Source organism: Carcharodon carcharias, chromosome 25 (genome assembly GCF_017639515.1).
Source record: "Carcharodon carcharias isolate sCarCar2 chromosome 25, sCarCar2.pri, whole genome shotgun sequence".
Lineage (NCBI taxonomy): Eukaryota > Metazoa > Chordata > Chondrichthyes > Lamniformes > Lamnidae > Carcharodon > Carcharodon carcharias.
In genome coordinates, this window is record NC_054491.1 from 23002327 (window position 1) to 23028381 (window position 26055).

General features: G+C 41.1%; 1 protein-coding gene across 2 annotated transcripts in view; it reads left to right on the plus strand.

Annotated features, from left to right (window-relative positions):
- The first annotated feature begins 443 nt into the window (after positions 1-443).
- nectin1b (nectin cell adhesion molecule 1b) overlaps positions 444-26055 on the plus strand; it is a 210128-nt gene continuing 184516 nt past the window's right edge. For both annotated transcript variants that reach the window (XM_041174361.1, XM_041174358.1), the window contains exon 1: positions 444-513. In XM_041174361.1, the coding sequence (XP_041030295.1) occupies positions 447-513 (67 nt within the window). In that variant the 5' untranslated portion in view covers positions 444-446. The remainder of the gene's footprint in view (positions 514-26055) is intronic.

Consider the following 26055-nt stretch of genomic DNA (forward strand, 5'->3'; position numbering starts at 1 on the left):
AAAGCCCGCCTCTCCCTGGCTGTTGTTGGCTTGTGATTGACGCGGGGAGTTTGGTCCAGTTTGCGGAGGCTGGCGGCGGGGAGCAGGAGCAGCGCAGCGCCGGCGGAGAGCCGGCTCAGCATCGGGGCGGGCATCGGCGGAGAACCGGCTCAGCTTCAGGGCAGCTCGGCTCTCCCGCATACCTTCCCAGCGGCGAGAGCGTGCAACATCGGCGGACAGCGCGCCGGATTTAGCGGATCTGCAGCCGGGGAAGCGGCCTCTCGGGACAACCCACCCCCCCCCCCCCCCTTCCCCTGGAAGCATTCACTCGGGGGCGGCTGTTGCTGTTGTGCTGCCTGCCTAAAGATTTGATCAGGGCGGTGAGCCGCTGCTCCGGGTGCCGGATATTTCTCTGCGGTTTCTCCCTCCACCCCCCCCCCCCCCCCCCACCCCGGTCCGCTGCCAGGATGGATCCGGGATTGTGCTCCAGGAGGACGGCTGGGCTTCTGCTGCTGCTCGCGGCGCTCTTGCCAGGTAGGAAACTCAGCCGAGACCAGGCAAAAAGGCATCAAGGAAGGGGCTGGGAGGCAGGGATAAGGAAGCTCGGGAGCGACAGCGAGGAAGGATGGAGAGGGAGAGCGCGGTAGCTGTGCTGCAGCAATGGAAAAGCGGGAGGGGAACAATTCAAAGTCTTAGCACTTTGAGAGGTTTTATAGCCCTGTCCCAGGCGCTGCTTGTATGGATCGCTTCAAATGGGAGCTATTTAACACTTTGGGTGCAGCAGCTTCTGCGGGTTCCTGTAAACGATGGGGCTAACCGAAATTGCTAGTGAAAGATATTTATTGCAATTGCATTTAAATAAAAAAAATGTTCAGCTAAACTCTCTGTGTAGTTTCCATTATATAATACCATCTAAGAAAACCTCTCTCTACATTCCCAAGCTACGTTAACCTGGTCTAAAAATCTTAACATTGAATATATCAACAAAAGTAATTAAAGTTGTTTAATGCAACTGAAACCGTTTTGCTTGTCACCGACCAGAGATTGATTCTGATGTGGAGACAGTCCATCTGTTTGAAATCCAGCCCCTTGATCCCTATTGTAAACTTTGCTTTAAGAGTCCCCCCCCCCCCCCCCCCCCCCCCCAGTTTTCTCTAAACTACAGTCTTTTGCCTTTTTCTGTGCGGTGGGAATTCAGATATCTGTTGCAGCCCCGCCAGGAATTGGGGCTGGCTCTATGTCAGTTCAGGTATCAGACCGAGAATCTTGGCAGGATTGTAGCCATATCACTTTTTTAATATCTGAGATTTCCTATTCACTCAACTCCCACCTCTTTGATATCGATCCACACATGAATGAAGACACTGCGAAAAGTAGGAATTCAGATCGCCAATTCCTATCAGTCTGCGCGATGGTTTCCCTCCCATAATCTAATCTCCACTTTTTCATCCACTTTTTTTTCTTATGTGGTGGTTTTGTTTTTGTCATGTTTTTGTTCCCACATTCTTGTTTTCGGGTAGAATTGATGGCAAATCTCCTCAGTCTGTGTCATTCATTAAAAAATATTAATCAAATATGTATCACTTTACGTATCTTTCAATTTTGTGGCTTGCCAAAATCAGATATTTGTGATCCTAATACTTGACCCCATAGCTTTCAAAGATGGTTCCTGTCAGATGGAGAGAAGTACCTGTTTTGTGTACCCTTTCTCAGTGCTGAAAGCTTTCTGCTCTGCCCTGATGAAAACAGTGGTAAACTGAGCCTTGCACTGACATTTCATCTCATTGCTACGTTTACAAACTGTAATCTTCTTCAAAGATTTTTCATGCTGTGTTATTTGTCATGAGTACAAGAAAAATGATCCATATTTTTTATAATGAGAGCAAAATTCCATTATTGAAGATGCTTTATGAAGACGCCTTTAATGGCTGGGATTTGATTTTTTTCTGGTTGAGATTATTAACTGACGGCTATGTTTTTATAATTGTCCTGGGGGTCTCATCTGTGCTGCATGAGTATAAATCAACGGATTGCCATAGAGATGATTTATGCTGCGAATGGTACATGGGTTGTGAAAGGATCCCATGTTTGATTGAGTTTTCAGGTATTGAACTGGATTATTGGTCTTTTTTCTTTGTCATTAAAAATTGTTGAGCTCACAACCCAAATCTGATAACATAATCATTGTAGGTCCTTTTGTGACTTTGGAGAGTTGACTAGTTTGTTGGTGCTATACAGTCTAATGGTTTGAGGTGAAGCTGGAGTTTGACTAGTTTTTTTTTGTGTGCTGTGGAATTCATCAATGGTGATGCACACCTTGAATGTGATTCAATGTAACCAGCACCAGATCAAGCAACTGACGCAAGCTGTAAGATTCAGAAAATTCACAAGAACAACGAATGCCTTTTGTATGACAGTCGGCCAGTGATTATATATAATCTCAGTCCTTTTCCATTGCATTTGATTGCTGTTAGCATTGTTAAGCTGGGCAGGTTACTAGTGAAGTTGCAGGGCGGGCAGGCGATTTGGCATCCACATATATAAATATTCTGCTTCAGCACTAGATTTATCTTCGTTTAAGTTTTAAGAACCCAGTGGTAATTGCCTGGGGGAATGGGAATAGAATTCTGCTTTTGCCAGATCCATTAAGGTCAGTTGAGAGCTGAGATTTACCATGGTCTGTTATTAAAGTCTTTACATTGCACTGTGGTATACTGATTGGGAGAGATGCTGTGATAATTCTATGTTGATATTGTTCTTGCAGAGAGGATTATTTTAATTATTTTCTCTTGCATATTTTTTGAAGGATTGACATTGCATTGACGCAGTTAATTAGCAGCCAAAGTGAAAAAGAACAAGTTTTAATTTGTAAAAAGGCTTGGGTAAATGTGTGACCAACCATCAAACATGTAGGAGCATTGCTCTGTAGTCTCACCCTGATGATTAAGCTGCTAAACAATGAGGAATGTTTGCTTGTAAAAATAAAGAAAAACAGGCTTATAGGGTCTCCTCTTGCTGGCGTCATTGATTTATACCCCCTCCTCATTCTCCAGACACTAAAATTGCCACCTTTTGTAGGCAAACTCCAGGTTTCTTGATGAGTAATGTGTTTCCCACAGAATCTCAGTGATCACAGCCACTGACCAGAAATCACATTTAGATAGGTAACATAAATTAATTTGAGTTGTATGCCACAGTGGCTTAAAAGTACAAGTGTTCTATCAGAAGTAACAATAACTGTATCTTGATACAGTGTGTTAACAGTAACGCCATTTCAACAGCTAACAAAGGAACAGCGTGTTGGAAATATTTAAGTGATTATGTTTACATTTGATGTCCTGTAGTGAAGTATGCTATCACTATATCCTTAATTCTTGCATTTTTGTAAACTTGCATGCATCCCGGAAGGCAGGAGGAGGGTAAAATAAGAGTGTAGATTGGCATATCTTACGATAGTGGTAAAGCTGTTTTGAAAAGTACAGTTCTGCTGAGCAGCTCAAAGAAAATCCTGCCTTGCCCACCCACGCGGCACCGCACCCCCCCGCCCCACCTCCACTGTTAATCTCAGTCTGTCCCAGGTGCCACTGAGATATTGTCAGATGAGTGAGATACAGTGCAGTTCTGGAAACTGATTTGTTGATGTCTCGAATCCCAATTGAGCCAATTTTCAATCCATTGTCCTCTGTAATGATGAGAAGTTGAGTGATTCCATTCTGATGTCTCAGGGATGGGTAATGAATAATTGAGTACGTGTTCAGTTTTTAATAATTTAATTTTCTGTCTGATATTGGGAAAGTATTTTAACCTGTGCAAGGAAGGGGAAAGTGGCACAGAACATAAAGCCCACAAGAGAAGACAACATCAGATTATCTGCTGCCAGTATTGCTACTGTAAGTGTAAGAGGAATATATTGTTAAGAAATTCTAAATTTGATTTGAGGTGCTCTAGCGACGTTGCTGCTGGATAGCCATGGTTTGGATAAAGCTGCTAAGATATAATGATCTTGGAATCATGGAAATTCCAGAACAGAAGGAAACCATTTGGCCCACTGTGTTTATGAGGCCATTGCTCAAGTAGTCTCTGTAGATAAGTGGTTTAAGTAGGAAGTTAAACTAATGGTAAATGTTTGCCAATTTCTTAGTTAACTTATATCAGCTTGTAAAAATAAAAGATTGTCATATATTTAATTAACTGCACACTGGATGAAAGAGATCTATATAATTACACACACACAGTAAGAAGCTGATGCAAATGATCTTTTAATATCAATGGGTCTATTTTCTGTATATCACTGACAAAAACTGAAAATATTGGCAATGCTCAGCACTGACAGGTCATAGACCTGAAATGTCACCTCTGTTTCTCTCTCCACAGATGCTGCCTGACCTGCTGAGCATTTTGTTTTTTTTTTTATTTCTGATTTCCAACATCTGCAGTATTTTGGTTTTGTTTCACTAACTATAATCTATCTTCACCCTTTGTTCACTATTCAAATCTGCGACAACATGCACTGAGCATAATTCAGTGTGCCATGCTTACTAACAAATAGTAGTACCATAGGAACAAAAGAAATCATTCTCCTTTTTTACATCACATTGGTGGATTGCAGTCATCGATTGACAGTTTTACAGCCGCTGGCTAGTGTGGCTGTAACACTTCAGATCTGCATCCTGTAAATTCCAATGTGCATCAGTTATTAAGCATCTTTGACATAGGACAGGTGGATTAAATCATTCTTTGTACTTGGGTTTAAAGGAAACATCAAGGGCTGGTTTGTAATTTGGTTATTTTGGTTTATTTATGTTGACTCTTTTAAATAATGTCTTAATTTTTCAAACTGTTTTCCCTGGATACAATATGTAGCATTTCCGTAAGATCAATAGCCAAAGTATTTCAGGTCTTTAGAAATGTAGCTCAAGAGTCCTTTTGCTCAGAGTATGAAAGTATCTAATGATTGCAAATTTCTTTTAATTTTTTCTTACCATCCTAAATAATGTAGGGACTTGGACATGTGGAGACCCAGAGTCGCCCTTCATCTATAGGTTTAATTTACCCTCACCTCCCCGACCATCAGACTTTCCTCTGAGATTAAGATATTCAGACAACTGTAGCAGTTGAAACAAAATACAGAAAAATCTCTGTTATCCAGCAGGCTCTGGGAATGGGGGGGTGCCCGTTTATCAAATATGTTAACTCATATGTAAGGTGAATTCAGAGTTTTAACCATTGAGAAAGCTCCAGGATGCTCATGCTTGCATTGAGGTCTCGAGAGATGCGGGCGTGCGCAAATTGAGTGAGCAGTGCCGAGGAGATATGGTGCAGCAGAGCAGTGGGAGGCTAAGACCAGAGCAAGGACAGGCGGCCAATAACTATTACTGGTAAATTTAACACGTCCAATCAAAAAACAGTCCCGACCCCAGAATTCAGGTTAATAGAGAACTCTAGTTGCTTGAGTGCTGGATAACAGAAATTTTCCTGTAGTCATGTAGTGGGAGACTCACAGCCTCTGTCAGTGTGGAATTCCTCTGAGCAGTTGTTGTTTGGACAATGGGATGGATGTTCAACCTTATTAGAATCCAAACTGGACAAGTCACCAATTTAAAATAATTTGATTGCAGCCAGGAAATGTTCTCACTTGCACATCTTTTCTTCAACCAACATCCCAGTCAGTTATCTCATTTGTAGGATTTTGCTGTGTGTAAATTGGCTGTCATGTTTCCATCCATTATAACAGTGACTATATTTCAAAAACCCTTTATCCATTGTCAAGTGATCTGAGGTTTTTTTTTCTCCCATTTTGTATTTTTCTTCTTTTAAATTATTTTATGGAATGTATCTAATATGACAAAATGGAGTCTTTTTTTTACATTAACTATTTAAATCACTATTGCATTGCCAGTGCTTGGGTGGATTTCCTATTAGATCAGCATCTGGCCTATTGGTTTCAGAATCCTAGGTCCATGTCCAATTGGACTTCAGAATCCTTTTACCACCTGAGTACACTCTGATTTCTGAATTATAGATTTAACCATGTTTTCCAGTGCAGGTGACCTTCGAAGTCAAAGCACTTAGGAAAAAAACCTTGAAAATTTCTTCCATTTTGTCATTTATATAATTTTCTATTTTAGCGTCTAGCACTATACCACTCTGCTGTTTGCTGTCCTTTGGGAAAAAGCCACTACACTATAGAAAATACTGAGCCTGTAAGGCACTGCATCATTCCAATTAGTGCAGTTTATTGTAAGGAAATGGTGTGTAAACAAGTATCCAGGTCAGCAAATGACAAAACTCTATTGAGGCATAAGGAATGCTCTCATCTCCCTGGTGAACTACAGTTCAAAACTAAAAACAAATTATCTCTTCATTAGAATCTGCAAAATGTGTGACAGTTTTTTTTAGCAACCTGAGTCCTCCAATGCAGGGACAAATGAATTGATTCGCAACAGGCATTGAGAGTTTATAGGCCAATAATAAATGTCTAGCTGAGAATACATGCTAAATATAGAGTGGTCGCAGGTGCATAGACATCCATACGATCTACAGATGGCTGACGCTGTTGTAGACACACCAGAACACTCCCACAGAATAAAATAATAGCTGCCTGAATAGTGGACAGACATGAATGCAGAGGGGGCAGTTACAAATGAACCATGAACATATAAGGGGAAGTTACAGACAGTGATATTATCATAATATTAGCTTGACAAGACATGTTGAGATGTTGTTTCCCCTGGCTAGAGAGTTTAGAGCTGGGAATCAAAGGGATTGGCCAGTTAGGAGTGAGATGAGAAATTTCTTCACTTGGAAGGTTCTGAATCTTTGAAATTCTCTATCCCACATGGCTGTGGATTCTTGGTTGTTGCGTATATGCAAGACTGAGATCAATACACAGGAGAATCAAAGGATTTGAGAATAGTATGAGGGAGTGGAGTTAACATATAAGTTCAGCCATGATATTATTGAAAGATGGAGCAGGTTCTGGACCTGGCCTACTCTATTTTTTCTGATAAGTTTATCAGACAAAGCTGTTTGACAGAATTGAAAGTTTTCTGCTTCCTATACCTCTGGTGTGGTGAAAATGTTCACGTTTTATTGAAATAGTTATGATTATACCTGCCCTACCAGGTACTCCCTCCCTAACAACACTGTGGGTGTATCTGCACCGTGTGCATTGCAGCAGTTTAAGGTGGCTCACCAGCATCTGCTCAAGGGCAATTAGGGATAGGCAATAAATGCTGACCTTGCTAGCAAGGCACACATCCCAAGAACATTTTTTTAAAAGTGCCCCTTTAACAGTAAATTGTTACTTCGCTAGATTGAATACCTCATTATCCTGCAAGTGCACAGCTCGGGGCAGAGAGCTGATTTCTTAATTTCATTTATGATAAGTGGTGAAATCAGATTGTAATGGTCATTAACAGGTCTGTTTCTATAATCATTCAACCTACAGAAAGATCCTGTGAGACTACTGATTTTACTAAAGGATATGGATTATTTTTTGAATGAAAAAAATTAAAGACCTGGCTCCTGTAGGTTTTTTCATGGTTGGACATGGTGACCAGCTAGTCAGCCCCAATCACATAAAGATCTGCTGCAAATCTAACCTATAAATTATATAGAAGTTTGAGATGAAATGTTTGAATTAATGAGAGGTTGAGGTCAAGGTCGGGGTCATTGATCCCTAGCTATCTCCACTGTTTAACACTTTGAAAGAAATGGATTTAGTGTGTTTCTTGACCAAAAATAAAGCTTAAAAACTTCAGTACAAATATTGGCCATGGAGGCAGCTTTTCTCTGTGTCTGGCTGTCTGTGTGTACTTTCTCACTAGCAATTGCTTCCTTATGGCCAGCTGGATATCTGCCATGTTTGGAAACCTATCAGCATCTTGAGTCTCTGAACAAAGCTATTGAGAAATGTTCATCAGCAAAAATTCTGCTTACCTGGACTGGAGTGCACATTTGCTCCAAAGAACTATACAGTTCATCTACCCAGATTCCAAAAACTTTGGCTGAAGTTGGTGGAACAAGTGTACCTGGAGATACTACTGGAATTTAACCAGGTGAAACTGAGCAGTTTAAAAGTACATGACATTGATGAGCACTTTGGCTGTAGCTGAGCAGGCAGCATTGTACCCAGTTAGAGTTGTGGCTTGCTGTATTATCTGGGGCTGAGTGGGAAGAATTTACCTTTTTGCCCACCCCCGTGACAGGTTTCCTCTGCTAGGCTCCTTTAATTAAACAGCGTGTCTCATTGATCATTAACAGTACCCTGCAGTATTATGTCATCTTGAAGCCACCTCTACTCCAAAGGCTTCCTACTCATCTAGCACTCAAGGATTCTCATCACTAAGTCAATAGACAGCTGCTGCAGGTTGAGTTCCCTCTTGGTTGGCAACAAGAGTTTCTCACAAGCAGCACAACTCACCATAAAATGAGTGCATTACCACTGCCCTTGACCTCAGCTTGGATCTGCATCACACCCCACAGAATAGTGGTTCCACTAGCTGAAGGCATAGAGCCTTAGCTGCTTGAATGCCTGCAATTCAATTGTGATAAGCCCTACCTTCTGTATATAGCATGTATATTCATATTTATACCCCTCTTCAGATGATGCTTTTCAGCAATTGTTATGCCAAGACTGAGTTTCCTCAGCAACTACATGGTAGACATTTGCCATTCGTGTGACAACAGGACCTGTGGTGGGAAGCATGTGCTATGCCAGCCATTTGATGGTACCTGCTTTGGAGAAGGAATTACAGCTAAATTTCAAAGCAACATCTTTTATTTATAGAAAACACTTGCAGTTGTGCAGCTGTCTGTCTTATGGCTGCTGTGGAAGCTTCACTGCAATAAAAGGGCTAGTTGACATATCAGGTCCCAAAGGTAGAATTAGAAAGCCCTAATCAGACAGTGGAAATTGTCTAAAACTGTCTTGCACTGTTCACGTTTAGCATTATAGTAATGAATGCATGAAATTATTGCTATTCATTAAAATTAGCCCTTCTCACCCTGGAAGTTTGATGGAAGGTGGTTAATTATTGAGCTCTTTATTGTTATGGAGTGGTAAATAGATGTTATGTTCCATCTCTGAGTAAAGATAGGGATCACTTTAGTCTGACTTGTCATTGTAAATTAATTATATAACTAAAGACTAGCGACTTTTATTTAAAAAACAATTAATTTTGAGTTGCCTGCTGCAATTTAAGCAATATTTACACAATTGTATTGTGGCAATGAGTTACAAGTTGGAGTCAACTTGAGGTTTAGTTACAGGACTAGGTGATCGTGATAAGGTTACAAGTGCTTAATACTTTATCGGGAAACATGGCATAATTACAGAATAATGTTGGACAAGGATAATTTACAAGGAAATGATGATTGACTTTAGCTCCCATTTAAAGTCATACCTTTGCATATATTTTATATGATGGTTTAATAGTTAAATAGGAAAATAAAGCTCAATTTGGGAATCTGATAGAGCTGATTAGAACATGAGCTGAGAGATCATGATGGGCCGAATGACCTCCTTCTGCACCGTAACAATTCTATGATTCTGTAATTTTCACATATACTAGTCAAACTCCTGTAAGATTACTTGCAGGGCTGTTACAATCTCTGTAGAGACCATTAACTTTTAAAAACAAATTCAAACTTCCAATGACTATCTGAAAGAATAACCTGACGAGATTACACATTTTAAAACTTTTACTGTAACAAGTTACTCAAAGTGTTAATCACTAAACATTGTTTTGTTTTTGTAGGTAACTTATGCTCTAAACTATAGAGAGGAGCCTTTCCTTTCTACACTTAGCACATATCGCACTCCCCATGGGATTACAGTTCTGATAGCTCCAGTTACTGCCAGCTTCCAATAGGTACCTTTAGCCCTTCACCGAGCAGTAACTTCAAATGACCATCTACAGGCACTTTCCTCAGTTTTCAAAGAGTTTCTTAAATCCAGCACCAGCAGTAACAGTTCCAATGTTTCTCCTTTCCCCACATGCCAGGGCAAATCTCCCATTTTGAGATAGCTGCAGGATCCGTCTCTCTGACTAGAGACTTTCTCCCCTATGCATCTGGCTGTGGTAGCTCACAAAGTCAGGTGGTTGACCACACAAAACTATTGTTTGTCTGTGGTATTCATTAATTTGTAGGTAAGCCTGATCTCAAAAATGGCTTCCTCTGCCCTCTTCCCCATGACAATATGGAACCTATTAATCTTGCATCCAGGTAGAAATTCTGATTAGCTATTCTTGACTCCAACTCTTTCATCTTAGAAGTGAATGGACAGTTTGCATACAACTGTTTACTGATAACTACAACACTTTTCTAGGACTTTGGGAGACTCGGAATTGACCCAGTACAAACTCAGTGACTGCAGCTATTGTCTCCAAGTGTAAATGCCTTGCACCTTCTTCCTAGTAAAACAATCTAAGCCTTCCTTTGATCTCTAACAATCAAACCACCCAGGCTTACTGTCAGGCAAACTTCATAAAAGCTCACATGACCCCCTTCATTTACCTGAAATGTAAAGATACAGTTCCAAAACATCATAATCTTTTAATTCTCTCAATTGTAACAGAGATATCCATCAAATGTGCTATTCTTATAAGGTGGAGCTGCGTTGTGAGGTGACAAAGTCTAATAAATATTAAAGTTTTTGTTTGGGGAAACTTTAGAGAGTTTAATCAGAGTTGAATTATTGTTCAGGTTTCAAATTGAAAGCCAAGAAAGAGTGTCTTGCATTTTCCTTTTAAGTGTGATTGCTATTTTTTAAGCAATAGGCTACAGACATTCTGACTGATGTTAATAAGGTGTTTTGTGTTTATAGGAGGAAATTTTGCTGCAATTTTACAGTTCTTTGATGAGATCACACCTGAAGAACTGTGTACAATTTTAGTCTCTGTTTCTAAGGAAAGATGTACTTGCCCTTAGAGGATGTGCAATGAAGGCTTACTAGGTTTACTCTGGATGTGAGGGTTGTCTTATGATGGGAGACTAAGTAGACTGGGCTGATACTTCCTTTCCTTCTGAACTCCAGAATTGATCTGATTGAAAAATATAAGATCCTGAGAGAGCTTGACAGGCCGAAGAGTCTAGAAATAGGGAGCATAGTCTCAAGATAAGGGTCAGCTATTTTAAGACTGGAATGAGAAATACCTTCACTGAGCAGTGTGAATCTTTGGAATTTGCTACCCTAAAGGGCTTTGAATTCTCAGTCATTGAGTATATATTCAAGGTTGAGATCAATAGATTTTTTGGATACTGGGGGGAAAATCTACGGATATGGGGATAATGTGGGGAAGTGGAGTTGAGGTGGAAGATGAGCCATGATCTTATTCATGGTTATCTATATCCATGATATATAGCAGGCTTCAGGGGCTGTATGGCCTCCTCTTTCTATTTCTTTTCTCATGTTTCTATTTTCTAAAAAGCTGGGTTTCTTTTTTAAAAACAAGATCATGAGAAGAAATTTGCTTCTAATCCAATCAACTGCAAGAGATTTGCCAAGAGTACATTTGTCTATATCCCCGAACTTATACATCATTTAAAAGTTGTTTGCTTATTCGTCTCATTGTTGTATGTTTGATCTTGGTGTGTGCCATGTTTCCTACCTTCCACTAATGGAAACAAGTTCTCCCTATCCGCTGTGTCCAGATCCTCATGATTTTTTTATACCTCTATTAAATCCCCTCTCAACCTTCTCCAAGGAATACAGTCTCAACTTCTCCAATTTATCTGTGTCACTGAAGTTCCTCATCCCTAGAACCATTTTCGTGAATCTTTTCTGCACTTAATGACTTCACAGGCTTCCTAAAGAGTGGTGCTCAGAGTTTGACATGCTACTCCAGTTGAGGCTAAACCAGTGTCCTAAACAAGTTTAACATAACTTCCTTGCTTTCATACTCTGGCCCTGTTAATTGACCTTAGAACGCTGTATGCTTTATTAACCACACAATCAACCTGTCCTGCCACCCTCAATGTTTCCAAAAACTGGTTCCAATGGCTGAAGGATCGATAACAGAGGGCACAGATTTAAGGTATTGGCAAAAGAAGCAACGGAAACGTGAGGAGAAACTTTTTCATGCAACTAGTGGTTGGGATCTGGAATGCAGTGCCCTGCTCAGTACAAGCATGAGGATATTGGATATTATAGACTGTAAGGTCATACTTTTTGAAAGTGGCCACAAAACCTGTTATGCACATATACATTCAGATCCCTCTGCTTCTGTATCCCCTTTAGAATAGTACCCTTTATTTTGTATTGTCTCTCTGCATTTTTCCTACCAAAGTGATTCACTTCACACTCCTCTATTAAATTTCGTCTGCCACTTTTCTGCCCATTCCACCAACTTGTCCTTTTGAAACCCTACACCGGTCTCCTCTCAGTTCCCAATGCTTCCAAGTTTCGTTTAATCTACAAATTTTGAAATTATGCCCTATACACCAAGGCCTGGGTCATTAGTATATATCAAGAAGAGCAAGGGTCCTAAACACTGACCCCTGTGGATCTCAACTACAAACCTTCCTCCAATCTGAGAAACATCCATTAACAACTGCTCTGTTTCATGTCACTCAACCAATTTTATTTCCATATTGCTACTGTCTGTTTTATTCCATGAAGTTATAACTTTGTTCACAAGTGTATTGTGTGACACTGCATCAAAAGCCTTTTGGAAGCCCATGTACACCACATCAACAGCATTACCATCATCAACCCTCTGTTACCTCATCAAAAAAAACTCCAAGATAGTTAAACACAATTTGCCTTAACAAATCCATGATGGCTTTCCTTAATTCTCACGCATGTGCCCAAGTGACTGAATTTTGTCCTGATTTATTGTTTCTAAAGGTTACCTCACCATTGAGGTTAAACTGACTGGCCTGTAGTTGCTGGGCTTATTTTTTGAACAAGGTTATAACATTTGCAATTTTCCAGTCCTCTGGCACCACCCCTGAGTCTAAGGAAGACTGAAAAATTATAGCTAGTGCCACAACAGTTCCCACTCTCATTATCCTTTGGTGCATCTCATCTGGTCCTGGTGCCTTATCAAATTTAAGTACAGACAGCCGATCCAATATGTCCTCCTTATCAATTTTAAACCCTTCAAGTTTCTGAATTACCTCCTCTTTCACCATGACCTTGGGAAAGGCAGATGCAAAGTATTCATTTAATGCCTCAGCCATGCCACCTGCCTTTATGCATAAATCTCCCTTTTTGATCCTTAATCCACTATTCCTTTTACCACTTTTTTACTATTTGCATGCTATAAAAGTCTTTGGATTCCTTTTTCAAGTTGTTCCTGTGGTTATGTACTGGCTTTGGGATATTAGTTTTTTTTTTAGAATAATCTTAAGTTTTATGCCATTTTAGAGAGCATTTGGGAATTGAATGACCTTTACAGAAAGGATTTGCAGTTTAAAAGCTCCAAAAATTGAGAAGTTCTGCATGCATGTTGTGTATTAAAGCACGTTTAACTTCAGTGAATACTGTTGCGTTATTGGGCGTAAAGGAGTAATCCACTCACATGGTTGACAAGCTGCCCAAACTTATTACAGAGCTTTGTGCTTGTTATTTAAAAGTGAAAAATCTCTGGAAAACCCAGCATTAATGAGACACTGAGAATTTTTCTAATCCTTTCTTTTGTGACCTGCCTGAAGTTCCAGGGCTCCTTGGATTGCTGGTAAAGTAACTGCCCCATGCTTCAACATAGCCACCTTGTCCAAAACCTTTTACATCCTGTACATGTCCATCACATAGTTAAATAGAAAGTTAAAATGAAACTCTGTGTTGTAACCCAAGGTCGGCAGTGTTCTTTTCCCTATGTCCCCAGTTTTAGTTGCTTGCACAACATCAGTTGCAACTATTGGCAAAAGTAGGAATTAGTTCACCCTTTCCCTTTCCAAGTTGCTTGTGATTTATTTTTAGGCCACAGATGGTTGAGTTTTGTTTGTTTCTTTGTTGAGGTGTGATGCTTATCTTAGTTCTTCAGTACTGACCTCTTTGGAAGTTTGTCTGATTGGTACCTTAAATGCTTGATTAACATTGTGATGTCTAGGCACACATCAAAGTGAACAAGGAACACTAATCTATCTGAGGAACAGCGGGACATCAAAACTATGCTTGTCTGTGTTGTATGTTCTCCACAAAATGACCTGAGGGGATAAGAGGAGGTTAGACACCACTATCAAAGACATTGCTTTGTAGCATTAATGATGCAGATTGACCTACAACAAAGGGAAAAGCATAACAATATTCCCAGTTGTTACAAAAGACTGAGTTTTGTAAAGAGGCTGCAGCCTGCTAGTGACAGTCTGCTGATTTGGAAAGCATAGAGTAATTGCTCTAATTTTACTCTGTTCAGATCTCATGTTCTGCAGTATCAATACTTAGTTACTAATTGGTGGTAAGCAACCCATTGTGCCACTGGCACTGAACAGTTTCAGGGTGTGCTGGTGAGAGTGACAATAAGAACACAGACCACACCAGAGCTTAAATAGTAGCTTACAGTCAGCTTGCTAACACTAGGCTATTAATACTTGACCATTAAACTGCAGGAGAATGAGAGCTTGATAATATTGAACTTCCCTGGTTCAAGCAATTAGCACAGTTTAATGATGGACACAGCTGCCCCACTGTTAGCTTCCTCAAACCTTGACAGCACTCCTGGCAGTCTCTGATATAACATACAAAAGTATAACTTTACAGGAAGGCAATTTGTCACCACCCCATAATCTGTCAGGTACCATGACAAATGTAATTTTTGGTCACTATTAGGCTTCTGTAAAGTCGTTTTTAAAATATTTCTTAAATATTGAATTGATAGGATATTAAAGCATATCTGAGACCCTTATTTGTTGTCAAATTTGATCTAAATTTTTAATCTCGAGGTAATGCCACATTAATCTATCCACATGACTCTCCCAGCCAGCTCGATTTGAGTAATTATTTTTTGCCTCAGTTCCACCACCGCGCCCCACCCCACCCACCCCCCCAAAACCAGGTTACCAAACCAGTAATTTCCCGGAGCTTTATCTATGTTCATAAAATGCAGCTTTTGTCTGTGAGCGAGTACCTTCTGCCTGACTGAATAACCAAATGTTTAAGCCACATTTTGTCTAGCAGTTTCTGCTTGGTTTGCAGTTTGCTATTTTTTCACGCAGAAGTGACTCATTTTTGACCTTTTCCAATTGTGCAAATCTTGCATTCTTACTTTTCTTGACTCTTGAGGTGAAGTATATCCATCAAATATCCAAAAAGGTTTGTTTGCTCTATTCTTTCATGGGATGTGGGCATTACTGGCTAGGCCAACATTTGTCACCTATCCTAATTGCCCTTGAGAAGGTGGTGGTGAGCTGCCTTCTTGAACTGCTGCAGTCCATGTGATGTAGATACACCCACAGTGCTGTTGGTGAGGGAGTTCTAGGTTTTTGCCCCAGTGACAGTGAAGGAACGATAATATGTTTCCAAGTCAGGATAGTGAGTATCTTGGAGGGGAGCTCACAGGTGGTGGTGTTCCCATGCATTTACTGCCCTTGTCTTTCTAGGTGGTAAGGTAACGGGTTTCGAAGATGCTGTTGAAGGAGCCTTGATGAGTTGCTGTGTTGTATCGTTTAGATGGTACACACTGCTGCCACTGTGCATTAGTGGTGTTGGGAGTGAACGTTTAGGTTGGTGGGTAGTGTGCCAATAAAGTGGGCTGCTTTGTCCCGGATGGTGTCAAGCTTCACTCATCCAGGCTAGCGGAGAGTACTCCATCACAATCCTGACTTGTGCCTTGTAGATGGCGGACAGGCTTTGAGGAGTCAGGAGGTGAGTTACTTGCCACAGGATTCCTAGCTTCTGACCTGCTCTTGTAGCCACAGTATTTATTTGGCTGGCCTAGTTCAGTTTCTGTTCAATGATAACCCCCAGGATGTTAATGTTGGGGGTTCATCGATGGTAATTCCATTGAATGTCAAGAGGAAATGGTTAGATTCTCTCTTGTTGGAGATGGTCATTGCCTGGCACTTGTGTGGCATGAATGTTACTTGCCATTTGTCAGCTTAAGCCTGAAAGTTGTGTGGGTCTTGCTGCATGTGGGCACAAACTGCTTCAGTATCTGAGAAGTCACGAATGGTACTGAATATTGTGCAGTTATCAGCAAACATCCCCATTTATGACCTTGGAGGGAAGGTCATTGATGAAGCTGCTGAAGATGGTTGGGCCTAGGACACTATCCTGAGAAATTCTAGCAGTGATGTCCTGGAACTGAGATGATTGACCTTCAACAACCACACTCATCTTCCTTTGTGTTAGGTATGACGCCAACCAGTGAAAAGCTTTCCCCCCTTGATTTCTGTTGACATCATTTTTTACAGGCCGTCTTGATGCCACACTTGATCAGATGCTACCTTGATGTCAAGGGCAGTCACTCTCACCTCATCTCTGGAATTCAGTCAGTTCTTCTGTCCATGTTTGGACCAAGGCTGTAATGAGGTCACAAGCTGAGTGAACCTGGCAGAATCCAAAGTGAGCCTCAGTGAGCAGGTTATTGCTGAGTAAGTGCCATTTGATAGCACTGTCTACGACATCTTCCATTACTTTGCTGATGATTGAGAGGAGGCTGATGGGGTGGTAATTGGATTTGCCCTGCTTTTTGTGGACAGGACACAACTGGGCAATTTTCCACATTACTGGGTAGATACCAATGTTGTAGCTGGACAGGAGCAGCTTGGTAGTGATGTGGCAAGTTCTGGAGCACATGTCTTCAGTGCTATTGCCGGAATATTGTTAGGGCCCATAGCCCTTGCAGGTATCTAGTGCCTTCAGCCATTTCTTAATATAATGTGGAGTGAATCGAATTGGCTGAAGACTGGCATCTCAGTTACTGGAAACCTCAAAGAGGCCGAGATGGATCATCCACTCGGTATGTCTGGCTGAAGATGGTTGCAAATGCATTAGTCTTGTCTTTGGCACTGATGTCCTGGGCTCCCTCATCATTGAGAATGGGGATATTGGTGGAGCCACCTCCTCCAGTGAGTTGTCCTTCACCATTCACAACTGGATGTGGCAGGACTGCAGATGTGGCAGGACTGCAGAGCTTAGATCTGATCCGTTGGTTGTGGGATCACTTAGCTCTGTCTATTGCATGCCTCTTCTGTTTGGGATGCAAGTAATCCTGCGATGTAGCTTCATCAGGTTGACACCTCATTTTTAGGTGTGCCTAACATGCATTTTTAGGTGTGCTCCTGGCATGCCCTCCTGCACTCTTCATTAAACCAGGGTTGATCCCTTGGTTTGATGGTAATGGAGGAGTGGGGAATATGCCAGGCCATGAGGTTACAGATTGTGGTTGAATAAAGTTCTGCTGCTGTTGACACCCCACAGCACCTCATGGATGCCCAGTTTTGAGTTGCCAGATTTGTTCTGAATATATCGCATTTAGCACAGTGGTAATGCTACACAACGCAATGGAGGGTATGTTTAGTGTGAAAACAGGACTACTTCTTCAGAAGAGCTATGCAGTGGTCGCTCCTATCAATACTGTCATGAACAGATGCATTTGTCACAGGTGGATTGGTGAGGACCCAGTCTAGTAGGATTTTTCCCCTTGCTGGCTCCCTCACCATCTGCCGCAGGCCCAATCTAGCAGATGTGCCCTTCAGGACTCAGCTGTCTTGGGCAGTAATAGTGCTGCTGAGCCACTCTTGATGATTGGTGAAGTATAGCGTACATTCTGTGCCCTTGCCACCCTCAGTGCTTCCTTCAGCTGTTGTTCAATATGGAGGAGCACTGATTCATCAGCTGAGGGAGGCTGATAGTTTATAATCAGTAGGAAGTTTCCTTACTCATGTTTGACCTGATGGCATGAGACTTCATGGGGTCCGGAGTCAATATTGAGTGCTCCCAGGGCAACTTCCTTCCGATTGTATACCACTGTGCCACCACCTCTGCTGGGTCTGTCCTGCCAGTGGGACAGGAGATACCCAGGGACGGTGATGGTGATGTCTGGGACATTGTCTGTAGGGTATGATTCCATGAGGATGACTATGTCAGGCTGTTGCTTGACTAGCCTGTGAGACAGCTCTCCCAATTTTGGCACTCGCCCCCAAACGTTAATAAGGAGAACTTTGAAGGCTCACCAGGGTTGGGTGTGCACTTGTCATTTACGGTGCTTTAAGTTGATGCCATGAGTCCAGCTTTATTCCTTTTTGACTTTTCTGTTGTGATTTGATACCATTGAATGGCTTGCTAGGCAATTTCAGAGGGCATTTAAGAGTCAACCACATTGTTGCGAGGTCTGGAGTCAAAGTAGGCCAGACCAGATAAGGACAGCAGATTTCTTTCCTGTGCCTCCTCTGGTGTTTCCAGAGAATTATAACTTTCTCAATGAGCTGAAACTTTCATTCTGCATGATCTCCTCACCAATCTGGATTCCTGTGTTAATAAGAGATGTAAGAACCATTGCTTAATTTGAAATGTATTATTTAAATGGTGATATATTGGAAAATGTGGGTGTACGAAGGGATCTGGGTGTCCTTGTACACCAGTCAATGAAAGTAAACAGGCAGGTGCAGCAAGCAATTAAGAAGGCAAATGGTATGTTGGCCTTCATTGCAAGAGAATTTGAGTTCAGAATTAGGGATGTCTTACTGCAGTTATACAAGGCCTTGGTAAGACCACACCTGGAGTATTGCGTGTAGTTTTGGTCTCCTTGTCTAATAAAGGATATACTTACCATAGAGGGAGTGCAGCGAAACTCACTTGGCTGATACTGAGGATGGCAGGACTGTTGTATGAGGAGAGATTGGTTCAACTTGACCTGTATTCACTAGAATTTAGAAAAATGATAGGGAATCTGACTGAAACATATAAAATTCTAACTGGGCTAGATAGACTATATGTAGGGAGGATGTTTCCCCTGGTTGGGGAGTCTAGAACCAGGAGCCACAATCTCAGTATTCGGGGCAGGTCATTTAGAACTGAGATGAGGAAAAATGTCTTAAATCAGAGGGTGGTCAACCTGTCAAATTCTGTATCACAGAATGCTGTGGAGGCCGGGTCACTGAGTACATTCAAGAAAGAAATTGATAATTTTTTGGATGTTAGAGGCATCAAGGGGTATGGAGAGAAAGTGGGAATATGGTGTTTAGATAGAGGATCAGTCATAATCATATTGAATGGCAGAGCAGGCTCGAAAGGCTGAATAGCCTATTCCTGCTCCTAGTTTCTGTTTTTATGTTTCTATGTATTTGGGGATTACTATGCTTAAGTATGTCAAGTATTTTTTTAAAGAGAGCATGGAAGATCTATTTTAGAAGTACCTTGGAGCTACTGTGCGGTCACCATTTAACACGAGCATACAGACGAAGTAAGGACAGGAGTAGGCTATTCAGCCCTTCAAGCCTGCTCCACCATTCAACAAGATCGTGGCTGATCTGATTGTAACCTCCCACCTATCCCCAATAACCTTTCACCTCCTTGTTAATCAAGAGTCTATCTAGCTAAATATTCAAAGACCCTGCTTACGCTGCTTTTTGAGGAAGAGAGTTCCAAAGACTCATGACCCTCTGAGAGAAAAAAATTTCTCTTCATCCCTGTCTTAAATGAGTGACCCCTTATTTTTAAACCATGACCCCTAGCTCTAGATTCTCCCACAAGAGGAAACATCCTCCCCATATCCAACCAGTCAAGACCCCTCAGGACCTTAAAGGTCTTCATCAAGTCAGCTTTTACACTTCTAAACTCCAGTGGGTACAAACCTAACTTGTTTAACCCTTCCTCATAAGACAACCCACCCATTCCTGGTATTCGCTTAGTAAACTTTCTCTGAACTGCTTCTGATGCATTTACGTCTTTCTTCAAATAAGGATACCAATACTGTACACCATACTCCAGATATGCTCTCACCAGTGCCCTGTACAACTGAAGCATAACCTCCCTACTTTTGTATTCAATTCCCCTCACAATAAATGATAACATTCTATTAGCTTTCCTAATTAGTTGCGACACCTGCTTACTAACCTTTTGTGATTCATGCATGAGGACACCCAGATCCCTCTGAATCTCAGTGCTTTGCAATCTCTCTCCATCTTGATAACATGCTTTTTTATTCTTCCTGTCAAAATGGACAATTTCATGTTTGCCTACATTTGCCAGGTCTTTGCCCACTTAACCTTTCTATGCCACTTTGTAGCCTCCTTATGTCCTCTTCACAATTTACTTCCCTACCTTTCTTTGTGTCATCAACAAATTTAGCAACCATACCATCTGTCCCTTCATCCAAGTCATTTATATACGTAAAATGTTGAGGCCCCAGCACTGACCTCTGTGGCACCTATTGCTTTTATCCTGTATTAGTTGCCGCAGTCTACTTTGCTGATCGATTGTTGTACTACTCTTTCTCTCCTACCTGTCCATCTCAGCATTTATTGTTTTGGGCTTTCCATTTTTTTTAAGTGGTGCAATACTTTGTACTTTGCTATACTTTGAGACCCTACAAGTAGCAGCTTATGGAAAATGTCATGGTTCACATTGTTGCCATTTTGAAGTGCTTTTTTTATAAGAGGTTACCTTGCTGTTGTTGATCTCTTCTTCCTTCATTTTTGCCTTCAGCAAGGTTGTTGGCTTTTGCAATACCTTCACCATTATCTCCCCACTGGTCTGTAAGTTTTTAGTTCTTTGATCCTCAGCTTTTATACTAGTAAAGAAATGACAGATTGGCAGTGGTTTTCATGGAAATTATCTATGTGTGTGTGAGATTAAAGTTTAGATTTACAGAGTTGAGTGAAACCTGGCACTAGTGCTGACAGTCTCATTGGCATTTGGTGCTCTTGAGTTCAGTGCTTTTGGCTGAATGCACTGCATTTGGTAATCTTTCATTTTGCTTTGTAGCTGCCAGCGCAGGACATCCCCTGAGCTTTATATGCATCATTTGAAGAATTGCTAAATTCCATGTTATGTAGTGGCATCCAGCTTGTTTGTGAGTCTCCTTTGTATGGATCTGCTGGTCATGATGTACCACAAGCTTTGAAGCTTATATCTATTCTTTGGGGTTTGATTGCTATGTTGCTTTTAGTTGGAGAATGTAAGTTTGTACCACTGCAACAGAAGACGCTCCATGAAAATGCTGACCCTTGGGCAAGTTCATTGAGCTTTCTTGCATTACAGTTGGCAGTGTCAGTCCCTGGGTGACTGATGACAATGTATGTTGGAGATTGAATATACCTTTGTTGTAAATTTGACTGGGAATAACTATCCCCATTTTTAAAGGATATAGGTAGATTTGAGTGGTCTTTATCAGCATTGTTATCAGCTCCTGCATCCAGTGGGAATTAAACTGCAGATGTCAGTGGTTCATTTCAATTGTCTAGGTTTGACATTCTGTATATGCTGATTCCTGTCACTTGCACTGACCGGATGTGAGTAGTCACTAACAAGTAGTTACTGTTGCAACCTTCAACAATCAACCACTTCTGTCCACCTTCCAGCTCCATTCCTTTCTTTAGCACAGCCAGAGGTTTCCACTGAACATTAGCGAGTCCATCTATTCAACTCGAGGTTGCCGTAAGTAAGGGAAAGAAAAGAACTTACATTTATATGGTGTCTTTCATGACCGTGGGACATCCCAAAGCACTTTACAGCCAATTAAGAGTTTTTGAAGTGTAGTCACTGTAGTAATGTGTCTTAGCCTGTTTACAGCTGCTGTGTTTCCTAAGTGTACATTATTTGTTCTGCAATAATGTTCATACTAATAGAAATAAAACACTAATTACATATATTTTATTTTCACACTATTTCAGAAATGTACTCCTAGTTGCAGCTTGCAGAGTTTCCAAATTAATCAATGCTCTGGATTAGCTATTCACACCTTGATGCATGTACATGATGGAGATGGGCTTGTGACTAAAGGTCAGCTTTTTTGGAATGAGCTAGTGAAGGTCAGGGTGCCCCATGTTTCTGTTAACTTATAGTCTGTAGTAGATGGAACTAAGTACCAGTCACTTATCAGTGGTATTTATTTAAAGTTAAATCTGGCAGTAGCAAATATGACTCTTTTACTCTGATGTTTGAAACATGAGTTATTGCGAATTTGATTCAAATGCTTCTGTCGATGTTGGAGTTTTGCAGTCAAACTGATGTTTTAGCTATTTCTGGGGGTGCCTGAGGGTCAAGGCTGTTGGTTGGATCATTGCCCTTTCCTTTCCCTCAGTGCATTGACAAAATAAAAATAAGGTTTTTGAACACCGGTGACCACTTCCTAGAAATTCTAACTGTAGCTGGGCTTCCTCGTGTAGGTAGCAGCTTACTGCAATAAATCATAACCAGCATGCTTTCAGTAGATTGAGAAATAATGAGGTGAATCTTTTAGATGTGCTAAGAAAATGCCATCATTGATCTTTTGCTTCTTGTATATGTTCACCCAGGTGCACAAGACTGGCTTACTGCAGGTAATAAATAGCCCAGGCTTTTGGGCTGAATTATTCAGCACTCTGCTGCGATGCAGATGTTTGATCAACTGGGTCTTTAACTGTTTCAGCTGTCAATGGCATATGTAGGTTGATTTTACACCAGCTGGATGGGATGGCAGAAAATGCATTGTAAGCCAGAGGGAAAGAATTTGGCCATCAACCTCTGAAATCTGGTGACCAGAACAAATGTTATAGGATCCAAATCAAATTAAAGATGCTTTTGAATTTTGTCCAACTGTCTTATGAAAGACCACAGGCAGTGAAGTGCTGCAGCATTGCACTCAAGTGTCCATTCATTGTGTGTGTGCCTGGACTGTATGTATATGTGAGGGTGGACAGAGTGGGGGTGGGAGAGGAGAAAAAAGTTTATATTACCACATGGGCGAAGAGATATTGGAGGGAGAGAGGCTCCACCACAAGAGAACCTGGGCTTCCTCTTTACAGCTTAGTGACATACCATGCAGTGCCTTTGTTGACTTTTTTAAATTCATTCACGGGGCGTGGGCTTCACTGGCTGGGCCAGCATTTAATGCCCATCCCTAGCTGCCCCTGAGAAGGGCAATTTTGAATTGTATGGAACAGCAAAACAATTTGCTTCTTTCTATAGTATTTATTACATGCAGAGCACACCTTAAAAGTTGGTAGGCAAGTGGAGTGAAGCAAAAAATATGGCCAGTGAGGATCATCCTCAGTAGATTTTTAAAGGCAAGGAAGGAGTGTGGCAAGGTGTTGGTGCTGAGACTAAGAGTTCCAGAGGACAGCGGCAAGTTGCCTACTGACTCCAGAGTGGGGAATGAGAAATAGTTTGTGTTGGATGATTCAAGGATGGAGGAGAACATAGAAATAGGTAAGTGTTAGGCGGTGGATGGATTTGAAGGTGAATGCAAGAATCTTTCATCCATTTTCAAGACCACAGGTAGCAGTGATGAATGGTGAAGGCGGGAGTTGAGGATTGTAAGCCCTCGTGTGAAGTAGACTCCAGCCCCAGCATTCCGATGTCGTAGTTTGACCGGTAGCAGCATTGAGGCCCAAGGACTGTGTTGGAGCAGCTGTAAAATGACGAAAGGAAAAAGCTTGATTTGGTGACAGAGGGAAAATACAGGGGACAGAGCCAGGCGATTTGATGAAGGTTGCAGGCAAAGCTGTGTTGTGACTAAATTTGGGCTGTGCAGTATGCTGAGGTCCAGTGCTTGTGGACTAATTCTGAGATTGGAGACTGAATTGAAGCCCAAAGGTTGTTGGGGTTCGTTGGAGCTGAAGAAGGACGGCTTTGGTTTTTCCACTAGGAAACATCTTCCTCTTTTAGGTCTTGGTTTAAGGTCAGCAGTAAATGGTAAATATAGAAAAATTTGAATTCTCTGTCCTATTGCATTGACCTAAACAGATGAAGGAAGTGATTGTCTGAGATGTGCTACTGACATGATAATTAATCATAGTGACCAGTCATTGTGTGGTTCATTGCAAAAGCTTGTGTAGTTCAGAGGCTAAGCACTTAAAGCTTGTTAGTAAACAGGATGACATGACATTGGAAAGGTTATTTTTGCTGGTTTTCTATATTAGCCCTTCATTGATTGCGATAACTGAACCTGCATGTGTGCACTAGATGATTGGAGCCAGGTTGACCAGGTGCAATCATTATTTATATGTGGGACCTGGGACCTCAGCAGGGCTGAGCGGTGAGCATGCTTAGTTGATGGAACATATCAATGTAAGAAAAACAACATTTTCATTAACTAGGAGTCATTGTTCCTATGCAATTGAAGGAAACTACTGAGTGCTTAGCAGAAGCTCGCCTCATTTGCAAGCTTCGTTTCCTTGCGTGCTGCATTTACTCACCAGCATGTTTGCTGTCCAAGCCAGTACCTCTGTGCGTTGTTCGTGGGCTTTTATCATTCTTCCGGTACCTTGCTTGAGAGGTGACTGATTCTTCAGGTTATTTTATCATCACAGGCAAGCTCGATGGTATTCTCTCTGCCCCTGATTTCTGCCAGGAATTTGATATCTAGAGATCAGGGTGCTCGAGCCTTGGAGCTTCCCAAACCCAGCCAGTGGTTGTAGTTTCGCTGCTGCCTCAGCCAAAATACCTTAGTCAGCAAGCAGACTATAATGTTTTAAAGTTTTGTGGTGGTGATTAGCCCTCAGGTTTGCCTGCCTGCAGTAAGTGTACTGTAATCATTATGTAATCTTGCAGCCAGTTGTAAACATATGTAGCAATTTAATGTTCCCAGTGTCAGCTTTTGCATGTTTGAATTCATACATCGACACTGGACCATTTTAATGCCTCATTAGTCACTAGATTTTAGGCAGAATAAACATTATTTTAAAGATGTTAAATGTTAAATTCAAACAACCGTCACTTCTGTCTGTAAATTATTCAAAGACCCGTTCCTATAATTGCATACTTTACTTGGTTCAGGCATTCCCATTGTGGGATAACCTTTTTTATATATGAGGGATGTGGGAGGAAGAGGAGTGTAAAGCAAGAATTGTCATTTAAATAACTTCAGTTTCACCATAAGTAAAGCCAGTGAGAATGCAAGATGTTCCAGTTTCCAGAAATCCTATTCCAAATGACCCTTGTAAACAAAGCCAGGTTAATCTGCAAATATTTTAGCTTCTTGTTGCACATTGCAAATTGCATTGTTAGCTCAGTGCAAGGGAATTTTGATTTCGGAATGCTTCTGGAGTTACTTTGGAAGCAATAAAATAATTCCCTTGCCATCATGATTGCTTTCTGTCTCTGTATGATGTTTACGTGTGTGGTTCTGTCACTACAAAAAAAAACATTAACCTTTTGGAAGCTGCACTGGTTTCAGCAGCAACACGGTGGGATCACAGTTTAAAGGGTTTGGACTTGGTATGAAATATCTTGAATGCAGTGTGGAAGACTGAGCTTGTGCATTACTTTTATAGTGCATTACTTATATGGATAAATAATCAGAACATTGTCCTTGAAAGCTCTATTGCAAAAAGTAAATTTCATTGCTAATGAATGGTAAATTCTGCTGTTTTAATTTCCAAATCCAGCAACATATACGCTGGGAGTAAAATCAAACATTCTAGACCAGAGAGCTGGGAGTGGGGTTTAAAGTGTTGAAAGTGATAAGTCTTGGCCACTTGATTTGATCTTTTGTATCTGTATAATTTTAGTTTGTTGTTTTCTGAATTAACTTCACCCGTTGGTGATAAATATGTGCGCAATGAAGTGGTTATCTAATGGACAGTATGAACTTTCTGTTTTTCATTTTAACATTTAACTTGCCTGGGAGGAAGTCTGTCAAATGCACAAGGACCTGATTTGAGTTTCCTTTGCTTCAGGAGTTAAAAGAAATGGTACCAAAAACTGAGGATCAAATACGCAACAGCAGAGGAGTTAGATGTTGAGTTCATTTTTTGCAAATTTGAAGTAGATCTGAACTTCAAAGTTTTATGTTCTAGTATTTGAAGCAGGTGCGATACAAAATTAGTTAAGCGGCAGAAAGCAGAGAGTAGTGGTTTTCAGACTGGAGGGAAGTATGATGATGTTCCCCAGAGGTTGGCTGGTATTGGGACCACTGATGCTTTTAATATATATTGATGACCTAGATTGGGGTACTCGGGGCATAATTTCAAAGTTTACAG